This window comes from Talpa europaea (assembly GCF_964194135.1).
Source record: "Talpa europaea genome assembly, chromosome: 4".
Taxonomy (NCBI): domain Eukaryota; kingdom Metazoa; phylum Chordata; class Mammalia; order Eulipotyphla; family Talpidae; genus Talpa; species Talpa europaea.
Window position 1 is genome coordinate 42,652,379 of NC_140070.1, and position 18,683 is coordinate 42,671,061.

The following is an 18,683-nucleotide window of genomic DNA, read 5'->3' on the forward strand; positions in this document are numbered from 1 at the left end:
GAACACACAACCTAGTGTGGCTGAACTACAGCCCAGTGCAGGGGCCACTGGCCACTTCATCTCCAAGGGTCCCTTCCTCCAGGGCTTCCTAAATGTCACAGCCTGGGAACTGCTACAAGCTCAGGGTGTGGAAAACTTTTGTCCCTCAGACATCCTCTGGAGACTCCTGCAAGAAGGAAGGCGCCTTTCTGACAAGCTTCAGGAAGCAGCCCCAGTCCTCTCTGCAGGACACTCAAAGGTGGGGCAGGGACGAGAACAAAATGTGGATGGGAGGTGTCAGAGGCATCTGAGGACTCAGCTTCCCTGACCTCAGACTTCACTTCACTTGCTTTTGATTTTTCTCTTGGGGGCTGGAGGGGGTTAAGACATGAAAAGTCCCCCACACCTCCCATGAGCAGATGTCTGTGTGAATAAAAAAGGAGCATTTGCCACTAGAAAATTCAGTTTAGCAGCAGAATAAAAAAATAAAGATGGGTGATTAAGAGAAATGCATTCCTTACAGTTTCCTTGATTTTAAAGACCTGATCTTTTAGGTGCCCAAAAGCAGGCATCTCCAAGACGACACTCCAGTGTTTTCAGGACCACCTGGGAGCAAATTTTCCCTTAGACATATAGTCTTAAAACACGTCCACTGAAGTGAGCATTATTCAGTACGGAAGCTGGAAACCAGCACCCGGACTCCCTCCTCCCCAAGTGTTAAAGATGGGGGCTGAATCACTATTTTTGTCATTCCTGATCCCTGAAGTATAGCTCCCTACCTGTGAACATAAGACCCTAGGAAACTGTAAAGTTACAAGGTTCTATATGACCACCAAATACTGTTTCCTAAATTGAATAAAGTCCTATCAAATGTATCTTCATAAATTGGACTCTATCCTCATATCTATGAGGTTGAAATCCTAGCTCTGCGTGTCCAGCGATCTCAGGTATTTAACTGTCCCAAGCCTTAGGTTCTTCATCTGTAAGATAGGAATAATTATAACCATACTTTGTCAACTTGTCATGAAAATTAAATGTGACAATGAATGGAAACTGCATGAAAAGTTTTAGTTTCTATAATATTGCTATTATCTGGAAAGTTTATGGATTTCTTATAAAAGTTAAAAAGGAGGATCCATTCTAGACTGTTGCTTGTGAGAGACTATAAACATACTGGCTAAATAAGCAAGGCTTTCTTCCTGTCCACCACCAACTTTGATGGCAAGGAGGGAACAGCTGGTGAAAAAAAAAATGTTAAGATAGAATAGTCCTAATTAAAGAACCCCCAGCAGGACTACACCCTACTCCTTATCATTGATCATGATAATCCTTAACAATAACACAGGGTCCCAACAAGGAAAAGTACAGAGACAGGAAGAGACTTTCTCAGATGAGAATCTTACCCTTTCACATTAACTGCATTTCTGACTAATTTGAGGTTAAAATAAAACAGCATTATCTGCACTCACATCAGCAACCTCTGCCTATAAAACATATTTTAATCCAATAACACTGCCTTACTTATAAAGAGGAATTATCCTCTTACCTTCAAATTTCTGTATTTTTCCTGCAATGGCTAAGAGTCAAAGATAGATCATTGTAAAAGCTGCTCCAGAGAAGTGTTTTCTTTCTAACTTTACAGCCATGAAAAAGACTTGAGACTATTTTAGGACCAGCTTTGGATATTTACACCGTATGGTTGGGTATAGTTTACCTTGTGGGGAAAAAAAAAATTCTTTAAATCCTTAATGTATATTTCTTTGCATTGTAGCTTGTAGCCCAATAACTCCAAAGTATTTTGGGGGACAGATCTTGATAAAATAAGCACTCAGAGAAACGCAGGAGAATAACCAAATTTAGAAATAAAAATTTCTCTCCTTTACTGGATCCCAACTCATGTAGTTCTAATTATCGAGCTATGCAAACACGAAAAATGAAAATCACCCTTCTCCCCTGGTCTGGTTTATCATTTCAAGAACATGCCTGGCATGGTGTGAGCCTCTCTGCCAGTGACACCATGGGGCCAGGTTTGCTATAAGATTCTAAAGCGCAGAGAATTTGGTCTTTAGTGATTTGGCAATATCCAGAGAGGAAGGGGAAACATCTGAAGTTATTTTTACATTTGCAAGTCTTCTGGTTGTTTCAGTGAATGGTAGGGTGGGTCAGGTATTGTCTGGAGCCTTTTAGGGTCTTTTTTTTTTTTTGCATAGCCTCATTTCCTTCTTCCTGTTGCTAGGAAGGAGAATGAAGCATGAGAAACTTGTGTTTACAATACTGGACCATCCTGTCCAGCTCAGGCACTCTTCAAAAAGAGTACCATTCACTTCACCCACTGCACTTTGGATGCCCCCATACTTCTGAACCAAATCGTCCTTCCCCGAATGTTCAAATTGCATATTTACCCACCTAAGTCATAAAAATGCCACTCTCATTTGAGCATTGCATCATGGCTTAAAATCTCCATGAGGACACCAAGGGAAACCCAAGTACTTATTTTGGTATCTGAAATCAACTCTTGGAATCCCACCAAGTCTCTGATTGGAAGACATCACTGGGGCCTTCCAATTCCTCTTTAAGTCCCACACTAGTTCTAGAAATAAAAGTCGAAGTTTTAGATATATCTTTTACTCATGTTATAGTAATAACTTGTTTAATCATGCCATACTTTTCTATTAATCTGGTATATTTTCCAGAAGCATCTGACCATTCCTTTCTAATGTTAAAATGCTCTTAAGTTTTGTTTGGTCTTTGCTCTTTGGCCTATAGTAGAAAATAACAACAAAATCATAAACAAAGAGAATCCTCAGGTGAAAGGGTAACTAACATCTCCTTCTTGCTCCAGAACCAGTCTTTTGATTTGTGCAGTTAAGACTTGTTTTCAGTTAGCTATAGTTAACTGCTTAAGTGTTCCAACTTTAAACTCTTTAAGTAGGAGTATTTCTCCTAAGATCTGCAATTGGGAAGTTAAGACACATATATGTCATAGAAATCATGTTTCTCATCCACTCAAGGGGAACATTTAAAATGGGACCTATGTATTCTGATTCTGTGAGTTGGGGAAACCAAGTCAGAGTCCCTTTTGAACTTCCAGAATGTTTGGTATGAGGTGTCATTTAGCTGGAATTAAAATAAAATTTGTTTTTGTCAAAAGCAAACTTAAAAAAACAGCTGGGAGAGAAAGTTAGTCTTTAGTGCTTCATTTTAAACTCTGAACAGTAGTGGTAATGAAAAAAATATGCACTCAGGCTTTGGCCAGGCTGTAAATCTGGCATGCCACGTTAAAGTACACGCAATTGCCAACATTTTCTCAGAAAATGTCTCGAAATAACTTCTGAATGCACATCTGCTAACTATTTGACACTCATTCCCCAGGACTTCAGTTCTTCTACTAGAGGGGCTGTTGACTTACAGGGCACCGCTCTGACCATCTGCTGCAGTCTGAAAGCCAAGATGGCACTGGGTGCCTCCATTAATTCCACACTTATGGTCTGCAAATTATCTCAGCAGAGGACCAGCCTGCAGTCCAGATGGATGCTGAATTAGTCAACCTCTTGGAGCTGCTGAGAGATTTACATTCAGAGTTCTGCTGGGCTATTATTTTCCCTCATCCCTTCAGCAAACAGTTTTGAAAAAAAAAAAAAATGTAATTTGAGACTCAGGATTCTGCCTTCCCAGAGCTGTGATTTTTTTTTTTCTGCCCAAGTGCGTCATATATGCCACCCTCATGAATGTGTAATGGATGGCCATGCCTAGGCTGCATTCCTTCACCTCACCAATGGCCCAAACAGCCCCTGATTCCTGAGAAAGAACCCCTTTGCTAATCATGTTGGGTGTAAAAAGACTAACTCAAAGCTTGTGTGGAGCAAAGCTTTCTTCTCCACAGTGCAGATTAATGACGACTTGCAAAGTTTTCATTCTAGAGGAATTAGCATAAATTGGATGTTGGCTTAACATCTGTATCAGACAATGTGCTAACCACTTGTATCAGCTACATTAATACAAACTCCCCACCTGATAAATATAGTCATTACCCTCATGCTGCAGTTGAAGGAGGTACATATAGAGAGGTCGTGTCACTTCCTAGATTCGTCCAGGTAGGAGGCTGCAGACCCAGGATTCCCACCCTGCCAGTCTCACCCCGGTCTATTCTAACTCCCCAAGGACCATGAGGCTGTGAGCCAGAGAGACGCATAAAATGACACGTGGCAAGGTCGGTTGGCCACAGCCAGGAGTGTAACTCTTGCGAAAGATCAAAGGCCCACCCCATGACGTTGGAGGTGGGGACCAGGGCACAAACTGAGGCAGCTTTCCAAAAATCCATTGCCTACGACAGGAAAAAAAGGCCGGACCGGCGGCGTGCTTCCTTCCTTTTGCCTGCCCTGGAATCGCGCAGCGGCGTCTCCTCCGAAGCCCTACGCCAAGGGCATGGACATCACCAAGGGGGTATTTTAGGCAACCCCAGTCAACCTCCCAGCACAGGAAGGCTCACTGCAAGTCTTCGTAGCAGGAGACCCTCACCTGAAAGCCATGGGGCTGGCTAATAGCTTCAAGATTCTCCAGGGACCCGCAGCCACCAAACCTAGACTTTACTGCCTGAGTCTGAGTCATTTTCCAGCATTTACAATACTTGAATAAGAACGGTTTAAAATTAAAACTTTTTAGTAAATTTACCTTTAAGCAATTAAAAAAAAATCCAAGTGCCATAACAGTCTAGGCGTCCCTAAATAATAAACTTCTGGCTAGCCAACGCTGATTTTGGACTTCTATGGTTCGGGACAGCAAGCACCGAGCTCTGAACGGTCCCCAAGGGAAAGGTATGCAGAAAGGCGGTCGTGCCTTGCAGAGGTTTAGAACAAGAACAGCACAGCGGGGCTGCCTGAGAAGCTGCTGGAATTCACCGGGCCTGCGCCCCCAGCCCAGTCCTGCGCCCACAGCCTGCCCCGGGCCCCCAGCCGAGCGGGAAGATAAAGCTGGCTTCACTTCATCGGTTGATTAGCTCCCCAGCCCGCAGCCTTTCCCTGAGTCCACCAGGAGCGCCAGCACGCGCCCCCCCAGTAATGAGTACAGTCAGGGCTCATTACGCGCGATTAAAACTTCCCTCCCCAAATTATGACCCTTGATTTCCCCCACACTCCACCTCCTTCACTCCAGAAACCTCGGGCGACTCGATCCCGAGTCTCTTCGAAAAACGTTTCAAAAGCACAGAACGCCAGGCACCGACTTGACAAGGCGGGGTGACATTTCCTCCGCGGCGGGTCCCCTCCGCAGCTGGCTCCCGCGGCTGGCGCGACGGCAAGGCACAAGTCTAGCTTACGTGTTAGGATCATGGTGTCTCGCTTCTCTCTGCACATCAAGTGCGGCGGGGGGCTGCCGGCGCGCGGTTGGGAAGTCGAGGCAGCCCGCGGCAGCTCAGCTCCAGCGCCAGGACCCGCGGCGGCACCCAAGACGCGCGCCTCGGAGGTCTTCAGCGCATCCTGATCGCTGCTGGGCGCTCCCCGCCGCAGCCCCAGAAAGAACGCGGACTTTTCAGAAGCCAAGGGGTCGAGCGCTTAGAGAGCGGGGCGAGGAGCTTGGGAGCGGTAGCTCCTGCTGCGAGAAAGTTCGGCCATGGCCCGGGTAGGAGCCGCGCGCCCTCACTCTGGCAGCTGGAACGCACGGCCCTCCGTGCGCCTAGCGGGCCGCGCCCTCCCGAAAGGCCCACCTCCGAGGGGAGGGGCGAGGTCCGGCAGCGTCTGCGCCCCGCGCCGCCCGGGTCAACGGCCGCAGCATCCCCGGTGTTCAGGTCCCACCCCGCCCGCTCTCCCCCGCGCCCCGCCCCGCGCCCGGATCCCGCCCGCCGGCCCACCTCTCTCCAGCTCCCCGCGGCGGGAATCGAACGCCGCAGCCTCAGGCGCCACTGACCCCGCCTCCTCACCCCGCCCGCCCCTCCCCTGCCGCAGATTGGAATGTTTTCCTCGGGCCCCCAAGTCTGCAGCGGGAAGCGCCAAAAAGTCTCCAACTATTGGCCTGGGGGGAGGGGTCGGGGCAAAGCAAGGACTGTACATAACCTCAAGGAGTTTACTTGCTGGGAAAGTCTAGGCTGGACTCTCGGACAACGCACACATTTCCTCTTTTTCTTGGTAGTTCTGCACTTTTTTTTCTTTTTCATACATAGGTTATTATGCCTTTCATCTTGGTGGGGACCGCGTAAAATTCGCGGGAATGGAGGGGAATTAGGGTGTGAATCGTGTTTCCAGATCTGTAAAATGGGAAGAAGAATACCTATCCCTTGAACATTCATTAGCCTGCTAGACCCACAGGGGTGCAGAAGGAATGTAGGTAATAAACACTGCTGTAGAAAAGGATTGAGTTTTTGCTCAGCACGTGTTGAGTCTGTTTGCACAGTTATAGCCAGTGTTTTTTCAAACCTTAGCCCTTGGGCCACGATCCAACACAGCTCCCGAACTGTTAGGGGCCCACTCCAGACTGCATAATGAGAATCGCCCATGGTAAGAATCTGCATTTTTACAAACCCTCAAGTCACTGATGACTGTAATTTGAGCGCCCCTGATACAACCGGACGCCTTTTTTTTTTTTTTTAAAGATCGCAATTGAATACAACTCAGTAAGATTTAAAAATTCAGACCAGAGTTCCATAAAAATTTAATTGGGGCTAACTGGTGGTTTTTTTTGCCTAATACCTCTGCGCAAAGCAACTACCAATCTAAACCCATTCGTTAAATAAACACACTAAGAACATTTACTATGTGCCCAACACTTTTCTAGATTCTGGAGATACAGCAGTGAGAAAAAAATCCCCTTCACTCCTAAAGTCTACTTCCTAGTGAGAAAAGAATAAACAAAATTAATAGGTGAAATGCACAGAGTGTTTTCAGGGGAAATAACATCTGGGGAGAGGAGAAGCAGCTGGGGGCAAAGTCTGTTTTTAAATGGGGTTACATGCAAATGGGAGACTTTAGTATCTCTTATAGTTTTAAGCTGTATTGATTTCATAGTCACATTATGGTTTGCACACACTTCGGGGTGGAGGAGGATTCCTTTTCACTCCACCTTTTCAAAAACAAGGAAAATGAAAATGTTCTCACCACCACAGGCTTCCTCATTGCTCAAACCAGAATTCAGGTCTGGAGAGTGGCATTCAGGAGGGCATGGGGATCATTGATTCGACAGGTATCTCCATTGCTTCTACCTGATTACAGTTGCTGGGGACACAAAGGTGGGGGTTGGGAGAAGCACCAAGGGCTGTATGAAAAAGGGGTGTTGTGAGGGCCCAGGAAATAGGTAGGGAACCTCACTGGGCTCAAGGAGACAAGACAAAGCTGTCCTCTGAAATTTGGGTGCCAGAGAAACTGTCAGAATGTAACAGGGTGGTCCCCAGGAAAGGGGACCAGGTTTCCTGCCCCACCCAAGGGAGGGTGGAGCTGAGCAGGGAGAGAAGAAGCTGCAAAGGAGACTGAGGAAGGAAGCAGGATGGAGCCAGAAGGAGACCTGGAGGAGGCACATGGAGCCTAGACACAAGTGAAGAAACTGTTCTTGTCTTTTGGTCGTGGACTGGGTGACACAGATATAGGTGAGACCCGTGGGGAGGTGACAATGGCAGCTTTTATCTTGATTTTGATTTTGCTCTTTTCTTTCCGGGCTTGTCTGGTTGTTTCTGACCCATTTCTGTGGGTCCCCACTGGAAGATGCTTTGGACTTGTGGCAGGCTTTGGGGCCTTGCTCTGAGCCAATCCCATTTGGATAGAGTTTTACCCATGAGGGGATGGGTAACTTTGGGTGCTTGATTTAGAAACTAGATTCTTGGCCTTTCCTGTATTGTTTCCCAATTGTATTAAAGTTCCTTCCCATTAAAGTCTCATGTTTTGTGTTAATGCGGCTGATGGCAGAACCCTATGTAAAGTAGGCAGGTTTGCGGGGTTTGGGCTGCCCCTCTCCCTGCCCTGTAACAAGAGCACCAAGAGTTACCAGTGAGGGACAGTGTGACTCAGGAAGGCTGGAAAAGGAAGGACAGGAACTTTCAATTCTCTGCATGTCTGTGTAGAGGACTGTTTTATCTTTAACAGTGAGAAACAGTGAGAAACCAGTTAAGTGAAGAAAGCATCCCATGATCAGATCTGCATGATGAAAATATCATGAGACTGCAGTGTGTAAACTTAGAAAATAGGAATAAACCACCTCAACATATTAGTTTCCCACATTTATGAAAAATGCAAACCTTAAAAATATAGATAAGCTAGGCCTCCTTCAAAGCATGTCAGTTCTTAGAATAACTTTTCAATGTTTATTACCAGCTGGGTAAAGTTGTATTTTAATTTAATCAGGTTCCAAGCAATCTGTGCAATCCTCATAAATCTATCCCCACTAAGTACTATCTTCTAATAAAACATGCTAATCTTTATTGTCTCTTGTTCAAGCCCCATGTCTTTCTCTTTGATTCTCATGTTCTCCTCTCTGGATCTTCTCTAGTTTCATTACATCTCTCTGGATGCTTGTATAATATGGATTGCTCATCATCTAATAACACTAATAATTCCAAAATCATTTTCCTTACTGATGCAATGCTTTGTGTTTAGCCTTCACTGAATCACATCATCTTCCATTCTTTGGTTTATTGACACAGCCTGTGTCCTGGGCCAAAGTCCAGTTTTCATAGCTTAATTCTTGCTCCTTTAGAAATTGACATGCTACATTTTGAAGGCTGAAACACTTGTAGAAAGAATAGTGGTTGAAAGCAGGACTTTTGAGTTGAGTGATGAACACATGTTTAGCCCCTTAAACATCAGCTTTTTCATCTTTACAGGAGGAGGTCAAAATACTGCATACTTCATAGGGTTCTTACAAGAGTTGAATAAGATAATGTGCATAGTACTTAGCACGTAAGTGCTCAATAATGTTAACCTTTATTTTTTGATAGTACTAAATGGGCACACATAACAAGAACATGGCAATTTCTATTTAAATAACTATCCAAGAGAAGATTAAAACAAAACAAAATAAGACTTGACTTTAACCTTTGTATATCTGAAGATTCTTTACAAACTGGGGGAAAAAGGAGTGAAAAAGTCTTTAAGATGGTCCACAAACAGTGGCACTTTACTATTGATAAATGAAAGTTATCCATTGGATAACTCGTTGTTTTCTTCACTGAACTTCTACTCACTCATCACCCAAGGTTTCATTTGTCTGTCATAGGCAGACAATTTTAGAAGTAGGTTAGCTTGTCTACATCACATAAAACTTAGTGTTGAAACACTCGCTCTCAGGGGCAGGAATGAGTATAGCCTATTTTCCCATAGCAGTCTTATTCTTCCAAAATCCCTTCTATATCTGAGAATAAAAAACCATCACAAATGACACCAGGTCTTATCACTACTGTATGGTAATTATTTGTTCTCAATGGCAGATTTAAAATAGAGATGACACAAGACCTGTGGCATTCCCTTCCTGCCATGTTCTTTTCATTTGTAAGTTTCATGGAACCCATTCAGACTCTATTTGGATGCTTTCACATTCAGCTATAGACTTATCAAGGAAAGAAAATCCATATAACTGATGCCTAAACTGCATGTGACAGATGACTGAGTAAGAGAGCCACTCTATTTTAATTATTGATGCTAGAGATAACTGATATTGCCCAAGGACAAGTTTTAGCATTTCCCCCTACTCTATTGTGTGTCCCGTCCTGCAGCCATGCTCCTCCAGATCCTCAGTCAGGCCAAGAAGCACCCTAGCTTGACCTGCTCCTTTGTATTTATTGGAGCCAGAGGTACTAGAACAGTGCTGTACGTCATGCTCTGGCTTTGTTCACGCCCGTCAGTTGAGACAGAAAGAATAACTCAAAACCATAGAACAAAGTAGGTCCCAATGATCAATACAAGTACTACTCAGTGAATGTAGATTATAGCAACATGAAGAAAGAGGGTCCAGACTTCAAAATGAAGTATTTTACGATAAAGTTGCTTAAAGTGAAGGTCTTACCAGAAGCCATCCACACAATTTTCCACTTTCCATTTCCTCTTTAACTGCACAAAATCATGTTGGTGTATTGTGTTGGGGTTTATTTTATACTGATTAATAAATATCTGAAACTTGGTACATGTCCCTATTTAATGTTGAAAATCTGCTCTGAACTTTAAAGTAGGGTATAGAAAATAAACTACGAGAATTTAAGGGAGAAAAAAGACAAAAAGCGAGTGTCTCCAGGCACATGGCAGGTACTACTGGAGAGTAGAGCAAGTCACAATGGGCTTGTGAGAGGCAACCTGGGCCTGTCAACCTGTCTGGTATCAACACGTGTTAACCCAGCAACCCTGCTGTTCAGGGCTAAAAGATTTTTCAAGAAGTCCAGTTTCTCCCAATTTTTTTAATATCAAACCTCGAAACTTTTAGTTTTTTTAATATCAAACCTGGCAACAAATTGAAAAAAAACCTAAATCCATTTCAAGTAATTTCAACTTTGGACTTCAATTAGCCCTGGGGCAATGAGTTTAAACCTCTGCTCTAGTGATCTGAGCCAAAAGATCTCTTTGGAAATGTATTCCTCTCCCACAGGAACGAAAGACTCCCGCATTTGGAAAATGTCGTAACATAATTTGTGTTCAATGGGATATTGTGAAAGAGTATGAAAAATAATTTTTATTTGTAATGTTCAAAGGATATATGACATAGTAGTACCTTTTGAAAATAAATTTTAAACAGTATTTAATTAAGAGAGATCGTTAAATTTGAAATTTAATGGTTAGCCTTTAAACAGTCATTTCTGATTAAGTTCAGTGACCCACGTATGAGTTCTTTCCCCACCATTTACCATACTGGGTAATTAACTTTTTTCACAAGTATTTAAAATCCAAATGCTGGTGGTATAGAGTGGGGTAAGAGGAGACAGAAAAGGCTTAAGTAGTGAAATAAATTTGCCCCCTGCAAATGTTACCTCGGATAGCATTTTTGTTCAGTCAGACTTTTTTTGACTATGATTTTTGACCACAATTTAATCATGAATTTTATGATTATAAAGATATTGTGTAAAATTAAAAATATGGAGGTTAATGTCTCTCAATAAATAGTCCTTTCAGTTGGGAGGGTGGAGTCACTTATTCTTGCATAAATGTGATATAACTCTACCTTTTAGATCATCACTCAAGCCCCAAGTATGAACAAGCCTGGCGTTGTACTTCTCAAAATTCAACAGATACCTAGTCAATCCCAGAAAAAGTAGAGTCCTGGGTGAAACACTAGCATTGCACAATGAAAAATTCAACAAATACTTAGTCAACCCTAGAAAATGCAGAATCCTGAGTGAAACAGAATGAACATGAAGAGAGAATTTAAGGACATCGCTCTTAGGCAGAGAGTAGGAAGAGACAAGTTCTCTGTGATGACATTCAGTGAAGAGGGTGAACACTGAATTCTCAGTCGTGATTAGGTAAGTCATTGGGTTTGATTTCCTGACTCATTATCAGTAGACTCCCTCAATTGGACAGGCTTTATGATTGAATGATCATAAAGGTTGCTTGATCTGTGGCCTCACTGTTGAAAGTGGCAAAGTGAACACAGGAGGGCTGGCACCGGGGCAATTCTACCCCAACTCCCATTAGCTCCTATGGCCTCGGATCACACAAAAATCAAGCACATGGGTGGGCCTCCCCTGGTAGCGCGCAAAGGTTGAGCGCTGGGCTACGGAGCTGCCCACAGCCTCTGCAGTGCTGGTTCGATCCCCAGTCACCGGGCGAGGGTCCCTCATGGCACGCAGACCTCTCCTGCCGCGCCCCCTGCTCCCCTCAGCAGTGTGTTTCATCAGTCTGCCTGTTCTGCTCCTCCCTCCGGCTCTGGTGAATTTTCTCACCCTCCTGCGCTTCTGACTGTACCCCGTGCTTGCATAAATAAATAAAATCTTTAAAAAAAAAAAAATCAAGCACATAGGAAGTAAAAATTGTGATCATTTTTGACTCCATGAAAGAAACTAGGCTGCTTTTCTATTGAATTAACCTATTTAAACAACATGTGTTGATTCTTTGTAAGACATTATTTTATAACTGATAATATTTATCTTTTGATTTATTGTTTAAATTTTAGATTATAAGATATTCATTAAAATTTAGAAAATATGGGAAACTAGAGAGAAAAATAAAGCTTCTCATAGTCATACCACACAGATAATTGTGTGATATATTACATTTTCAAGTCTATCATCTCAGTCATTTTTCAAGCACAACATTTTTTATTGTGCAAAATCTGGATCACAGTACATATTGTCTGTAATATACTATTTTACTTAATATACTTGAAGAATATGATTTTTTATATGTAGCACCATCCTCTTATGGATATACCATAAATAAGTTGATCAAAGTTGAAATTTATATTTTATCATTTTTTAAACGAACATTCTTTTATAACAAATGTTAAAGCATTTGCACTTTAAAGAGCAAGACTGAAAATTCTTTAAATTATGAATTAAGAAGTTTAAGGGTCAAGGGTATTAGGATATTGATAGAAGACATTAAAGTATTGCCTCTTATAATTTCAATTTCTGTAATAGGCAAAAGTATATTATCTGATTGTTGTTTCAGTCTACCTTTGTTTGAATACAAAACAGACTGAATTTTTTAAAATGATACTAACATATACATAACATAAAATTTACCATTTTAAGCATTTTTAAATGTACAGGTCAGTGGCAAGAATACATCCACATTGCTGTGTAACCATCACTGCTACCTCTCTCCAGAAATCTGTCATCTTCTCCAACTGGATCTCTGCACATTTAATAATAATTTTTATTCTCTTCTCTTCTTGCCCTCTAACAAATTCTATTTTCTGCCTCTAGGAATTTTACTATTCCAAGTACTCATGTAAATGGAATCAGGCAGTATTTTTCCTTTTGTGCATGGTCTTTTCTTATACCGATTGAACATTTTCATGTTTATTAGTCAGTTGTATTTTCTAATTGTCTATTTAATCCTATAAATGTTTTTTGGTGAAATTTTTTTTACCATTATTTTACTGATTTTTTTAAATCATTATTTATAGATTAGGGTTATTCTCCACTTGTCATTTATGATAAAATATTTTATTAGCTCATCATTTGCCTTTTATATTTATTTATCTATTGTATTAAAAAATTAACAAGATTTAAACAAAATTTAAAAGTCTTACTTAATTTGTTCTTTTCAGTTACTGACTAGGAGTTTTCCATAAGTAGCTTTCCTTATAGCATTTGAAGTCAGAAATGCTAAGACACGAAATCAATCTGCAAAAGAAAATAATTTAACATGGGATTTTCTGCTTTATTTTTACTTGTAAGTGTCATTATTTACTCAAAAAGAATTCTATCTGGCTTATGAGCTCTCTTTATCCTCCTTAGTGTCACATGTAGCTGTCTGGCATAGAGTGATGTCTCCATAAATGCTTGCAACTAAAAGGCCAGCAAGGTCAGAGTATAAGTTGCAGAACTAGGGGCAGTGAGTTTTTGAAAAACTTTTTGATTTTCAAATGTTCCATGAGTACAATGTACATCTATGTGAGCATGTATCTCTACTTATAAATCAATCCTGGAGTACCTACAAGTTTTTCAGGAACTAAGTACAATGTTAAGGTGGTCATTTTTAGCCTTTCATCTTGTGAGGAAAAAAAGACACTATTTTTAGTTTTACTCTCTATGACCTTATTTAAAAGTGCCATTTATGTGTTGCTCTTAAATGCTGACTTTTAAATCACTATCCAGATGTCATTCTAAAGCATCTACTCAAGTAAAATTTCTACTGTAGTTTTTTGAAAATCTGAGTGTAATCACTCATGAGTTTGTTTTCATTAAGGAGATGTTTGGATTCCTGTTCTGTATGTTGCTGTTTCTTCATAGTGACTAGGCCCTAAAATAAAGACACTACAGGCTGAGTATGAGCAATTGCCTGGAAAATAATAAACAATTCTTTTTCTTAGCTGCTAACTGCAACATGCTGGGCATTATAATGTTATTTCTGGAAACTCCTACACAGCTCTTGATCATTAACTCACTTTAATAGTCAACAGGAGAATAGAGATGCAGCATTTTGTCAAGCTTGCTTTTTCATGGATAACTAACTCAATCAATTACCACTTATGAATTCAGTTGAATTATGATATATTTTGGTAATTGAAAGGCAACAAATAATATAATTTTAAATGTAAACCAGTTAATAAGAATTATGAATTGTGAAAGGCTGATGTTGAAGATTTATTATGAGAGAAAGGTCTAGATTGGCTCTAGTAAATATTTCATGTAAATATTCTATTATTGAACAAACTATTTCTTTACTGACTATTGCTCTCTTTTTATGGATTGACAAAACAAGCATAAAAGGCAAAAATAAAACTAGAAAAGCCTGCTATATTTTATAATTGAGTTCTCTAGTTGTCTGAGTTAGAAAAATGAATCTCTGAGGGTCCTTAAGTTCATGCAGGCTGAGAAGAAAGAGATCAGGTATAAATCATGTTCCTGACTTCGTCACAGATATTATCAATGTCTTTGAGTTACCCAAGTGATGATTATCTCTTGTTCTTTGTTTTATTTCATATGCATAAATTATTATATAAAATACATGACTTTGTATATAATTATATTTTAATATAGATAAATAAATGAAATGTAATTTACATGACAAAACAAGGATGTTAGATCATTTGAATAAGGATTGTATGGTGAAGCTGCATTATAGTTTGGTGGTAGATATTATTATTATAGATAAGGAATTTAACTCAGAGGTTACATGTCATGCTTGATTTCAGCCCACTAATAAGGGAGGAAGTAAGAGTTTGAATCTGGCTCTTTCTGAAATGATGATCACGTTCATGGCTTTAAAATCAAGCCTTGGTCTTGTCCCTGAAGTAGAGAACCAGGTGAGCTTGTTTCCCTATTTCAGGTCGCCTTTCCTATAAAGTAAAATGAAGGGATGGGTCAGATGTCTTATTACCAAAGACTGTGATACCAGACTTTGCTTGCTAGCTGAGACATTTTCCCCCTTGATACTCAGTTTCTCATAACTCCTAACTCTTGATCAGAAACACACGTCTCTGGGCCTCTCTGGTGGCGCAAGGAGTTAAGCACCACACTGTGAAGCAATCCCCAGCAGTGTCTCCAGCATGAGTTCGATCCTCAGCCAGCCAGGGAGCTACCCACATGGTGCAGCAGACCTTTCCTGACTCACCTGCTGCTCCCCTCAGCAGTGTATTTCAGTCAGTCTGCCTGTTTTGTTACCCACTCTGTCTCTGGTGAATCCTCTCACCCCCCACACCTCCGGCCTGTACCCCAGCTCTTGTATGCATAAATAAATAAATCTTAAAAAAAAAAAAAGAAACACATGTCTCAGAAATTCATGATTTAAGCTTTTCTCCTTCCAGGATTACCACCATTTTAGAGACCTCACAAGGTATGTGGTGTGGTCCCTATACTTACTCATGAAATTTGGACTATGCAGTTTCATTTGGTAGCATTTCAAGGCTCTTCACTCAAATGACCTTCACAGCAATGATCTCGTCTCACTTTTGTTTGTCCCCCTCCACCCCCATGTCCTGTTTTAATTTGCCAATCACTTTTTAATTGCAATTTTCCCCTGGATTTTTAAATGGAATGTTTCTATCACTATTTGTGATTACTTTCACACTTTTTATAAGAATAGCTTACCACTTTTAATACACTTAATCTCTTTTCTAAATTCATTCCCCCTTCCAAGAAACTTATCATGATTCTTAGAACACTCATCCTTCATTCTAAAATATTACTGATTGAATGCTTTGGAACCAAGGCTTTCCTCATAGTTACACACATACTTTTAAAACTGATAAAGAGATGACATTGTGTATGCTGGCTATCTTGCTTTCTTGCGCTACAAATTTCTACCTCTGAACCTTATCTAGTCTGTCTGGTATTTAATAATCTACATTTGCATGGGGTTCTTTCATATAAATTTCATTTCTCATAATGTTCAAGAATTGAGCAAGATATTTTGTTTTATTTCCCTGTGATCTTTTTCTTTTCTCACTTTCCCTTTAGACCCTCCCAAATTCGGGTTGTACATGGCTGCAATTTTATATTTATTGAGAATGTCATAATTTCAGTGCTTTTCAAGCATATTTTAGCGTCTATGTTATTGCATCAAATAGAAATGAATAGATTGGCTATTTGGGTCCGTCCCTTCTTGTTACACATAAATTTCTTGTTAAGCATTATTTTATGTGTCATATTTCATTTTAATTAAGTTCAAAAGAATTTCTAATTTCCACTGTGTTTTTTTCCTTCAATCCAGAATTATTTAGTGTATGTGTCTCTTAATTTCCTAACACCAGAGAGATATTTAAGCTATTTTTCCAATGTTGATTACTAACCTCATTCCATTATGGTCAGATATCATGTTCTATATGATTTTAACTCTTTAAAATTTGTTGAGACTTGGTTTATGACCCAATATATGTACTATTATATTATTGTTTTAAGAATTAATATAATTTCTGATTCCAGCAGTACTCAGTCCAGTTACTTTGAAGGACTTTGCTACTGTCAATAAAATTTGATTTTGAATACATTTATATCAAATATTATTTTTAAAGAATTAATGAGTTTTTAAGGGAAAAAAAGGAAATCTCTAAGATGGGAAGGTTGGGAGATAGTAATAGAAATAATCAATGACCAAGAAATAAATTGGAAATAGCAGATAACCTGGAACAAATGTATAGGTTCACAGTCTCTTATCAGCAATATTAAAATTCAAAATGCTCTGGAGACTGAAGGTTTTTGTAGCCCATTTGGTGACAAAACATTATTTGACCTCATATGATGGCCAAGAATGACATTAACTAATTTGAGGTTATTTATAATCTATATTCCATTTATTATGAATATCTATATGCATTTTACTATAGAAATATAAATGCAATATAAATGCTGGGGAGCAGCCAGTGATGGAACTGGCTCTGCAGAGGCTGCGGGCAGCTTCTCAACCCAGTGCTCAACCGATGCGCCACCAGGGAGGCCCTACAGATTTTTTTATATACAAATATGTAAGTTACTCAAAGCAATTCCCTACACCTGTCTTATCTCTTCCTTTGATCCTATTTTGCATTATTAAACTAAATCATATTAGTAATAGTAGTGATGATATTAGTAATAGTGATTTAACTCTGTAAAGGAACACATACTTCCAGTGTGAAATTCTACTATATAGCGATCATATGGCTTCTAATACATGGATCTTCCATATTTATTTCAGTTCTATGTTTTAAAATAATTGTATCATATTGTCATTGCTCACGCAGTTAGGGTGCTTAAAATTGAGAGAATAAAGTCCAAATAGGGTTATGGGAAAGTTTATAATATTCTCAGTACAGAGAATGAAAGGGAAAAGCAAACCAGGAAATTTAATGTAGACATACATCACAGGACATTCCTGGTTAGTTTTGACTTCACCTGGTTCTCATAAAGCCCTGCTTCTAAATACGCTTTGAATCTTCATCAAATTTAGAGAGAATGAAGATTAATGTGGCGTAAAATTTAAATCATTCTGGGACAATCAATCTATTTTAGGTAAGCATATTCCAAACAGTGTTGAATAGGAATCAATCAACTCACAATTTATATATATATATTTTCTTCACTTGCCTGACAAGGTAGATTTGCATGTATGTATTTAACAGTCATATAGCATTTCAAAAATAAAACAAAAACATGTTTTTTCCTCTTATGAGACTATATAATAGAAATTAACATATCAGTTGTATTATTTGGACTCTTCCTTGGAACTGAGCTTCTAAACAATACACTCAGTCTCCTGGGGAAGTGAGAGATCTAACCAAAAACTCTGACCTAAATAAATCTCCAGAACAGAACAGAAGAACAGCCAAAGTAGGCTCCGCCAGCTTCTCTAAATTATTGTGATTTCTTTTTTCTCTTTTCAAATGATTTTAGTACTTCTCTGTTCTAACAACTTTGTGAGCCAAATTTTTCTATTCCAGTAGCTTCTATTCCTTCTATGACCAGTCTCAAATTTTAAATTCAGAAAAGGGAGTCCTTTCATGCTAATTTTCAAATCTGTGGTTCATGCTGACAATGCTCATTTGGATATTCCACAATTATGAGCCCTAACCTGAAAAAACAGCACATCTGCTGAGCAAGTTTACTGCAACTCCGGTAAGGTTTGAATAGTGCTTGCCAGCATCCTCTTTGATTGAGAAAAGTAGGTTGTCAGGGATCAGCACACACATAACTGCTCAGCAGGGCCAATGAGGAGAAATCTCAACAGCTATAGCCCGTGTGTGTGTGTGTGTGTGTGTGTGTGTGTGCTGGAATCAATGCAAAAACGTAGCACAGACATGCTGGTATATTTTCACAGGCAACGTTGTGGGCTTAAAGGTTTTTCTGTAAAGACCTAACCTTGTCAAACTTTTAGGCTTGATGTTCTTATTCTTCCAAACATTTCTTGGATGGTAGATACTCGGTTGATCAATAATGGGGTAAATAATATTTTTATGATACTAATTGGAAATTCCCAGCAGAATGTAGAAGGCACAATGTCAGTCTTAGCATCCTGATAGCATGTATTCAACAAACTCTCAAACCCTCTCCATCTTCATCTACTAGTGTGGTTCAAATCCTACCTTAGAATCAAGCTTGTTTTGCTACCTTCTTGCTCATACACGAACCCTGTTTTTTTCCTTTAATTTCCCCCAAATTGCCA

The 18,683-nt window shown here is 40.0% G+C and overlaps 1 protein-coding gene across 6 annotated transcripts in view; it reads right to left on the reverse strand.

Moving 5' to 3' along the window:
- DLC1 (DLC1 Rho GTPase activating protein) overlaps positions 1 to 18,683 on the reverse strand; it is a gene marked incomplete at both ends in the record, with an annotated part of 350,776 nt that overhangs the window by 36,121 nt on the left and 295,972 nt on the right. For 2 of the 6 annotated variants that reach the window (XM_084231359.1, XM_084231357.1), the window contains one exon: positions 5,294 to 5,330. The exons of 3 other annotated variants lie outside the window; for them this stretch is intronic. In XM_084231359.1, the coding sequence (XP_084087485.1) occupies positions 5,294 to 5,330 (37 nt within the window). Of the gene's footprint in view, positions 1 to 5,116; positions 5,331 to 18,683 lie in introns of those variants that run through there. One more of the 6 variants, XM_084231355.1, reaches the window with a different exon arrangement.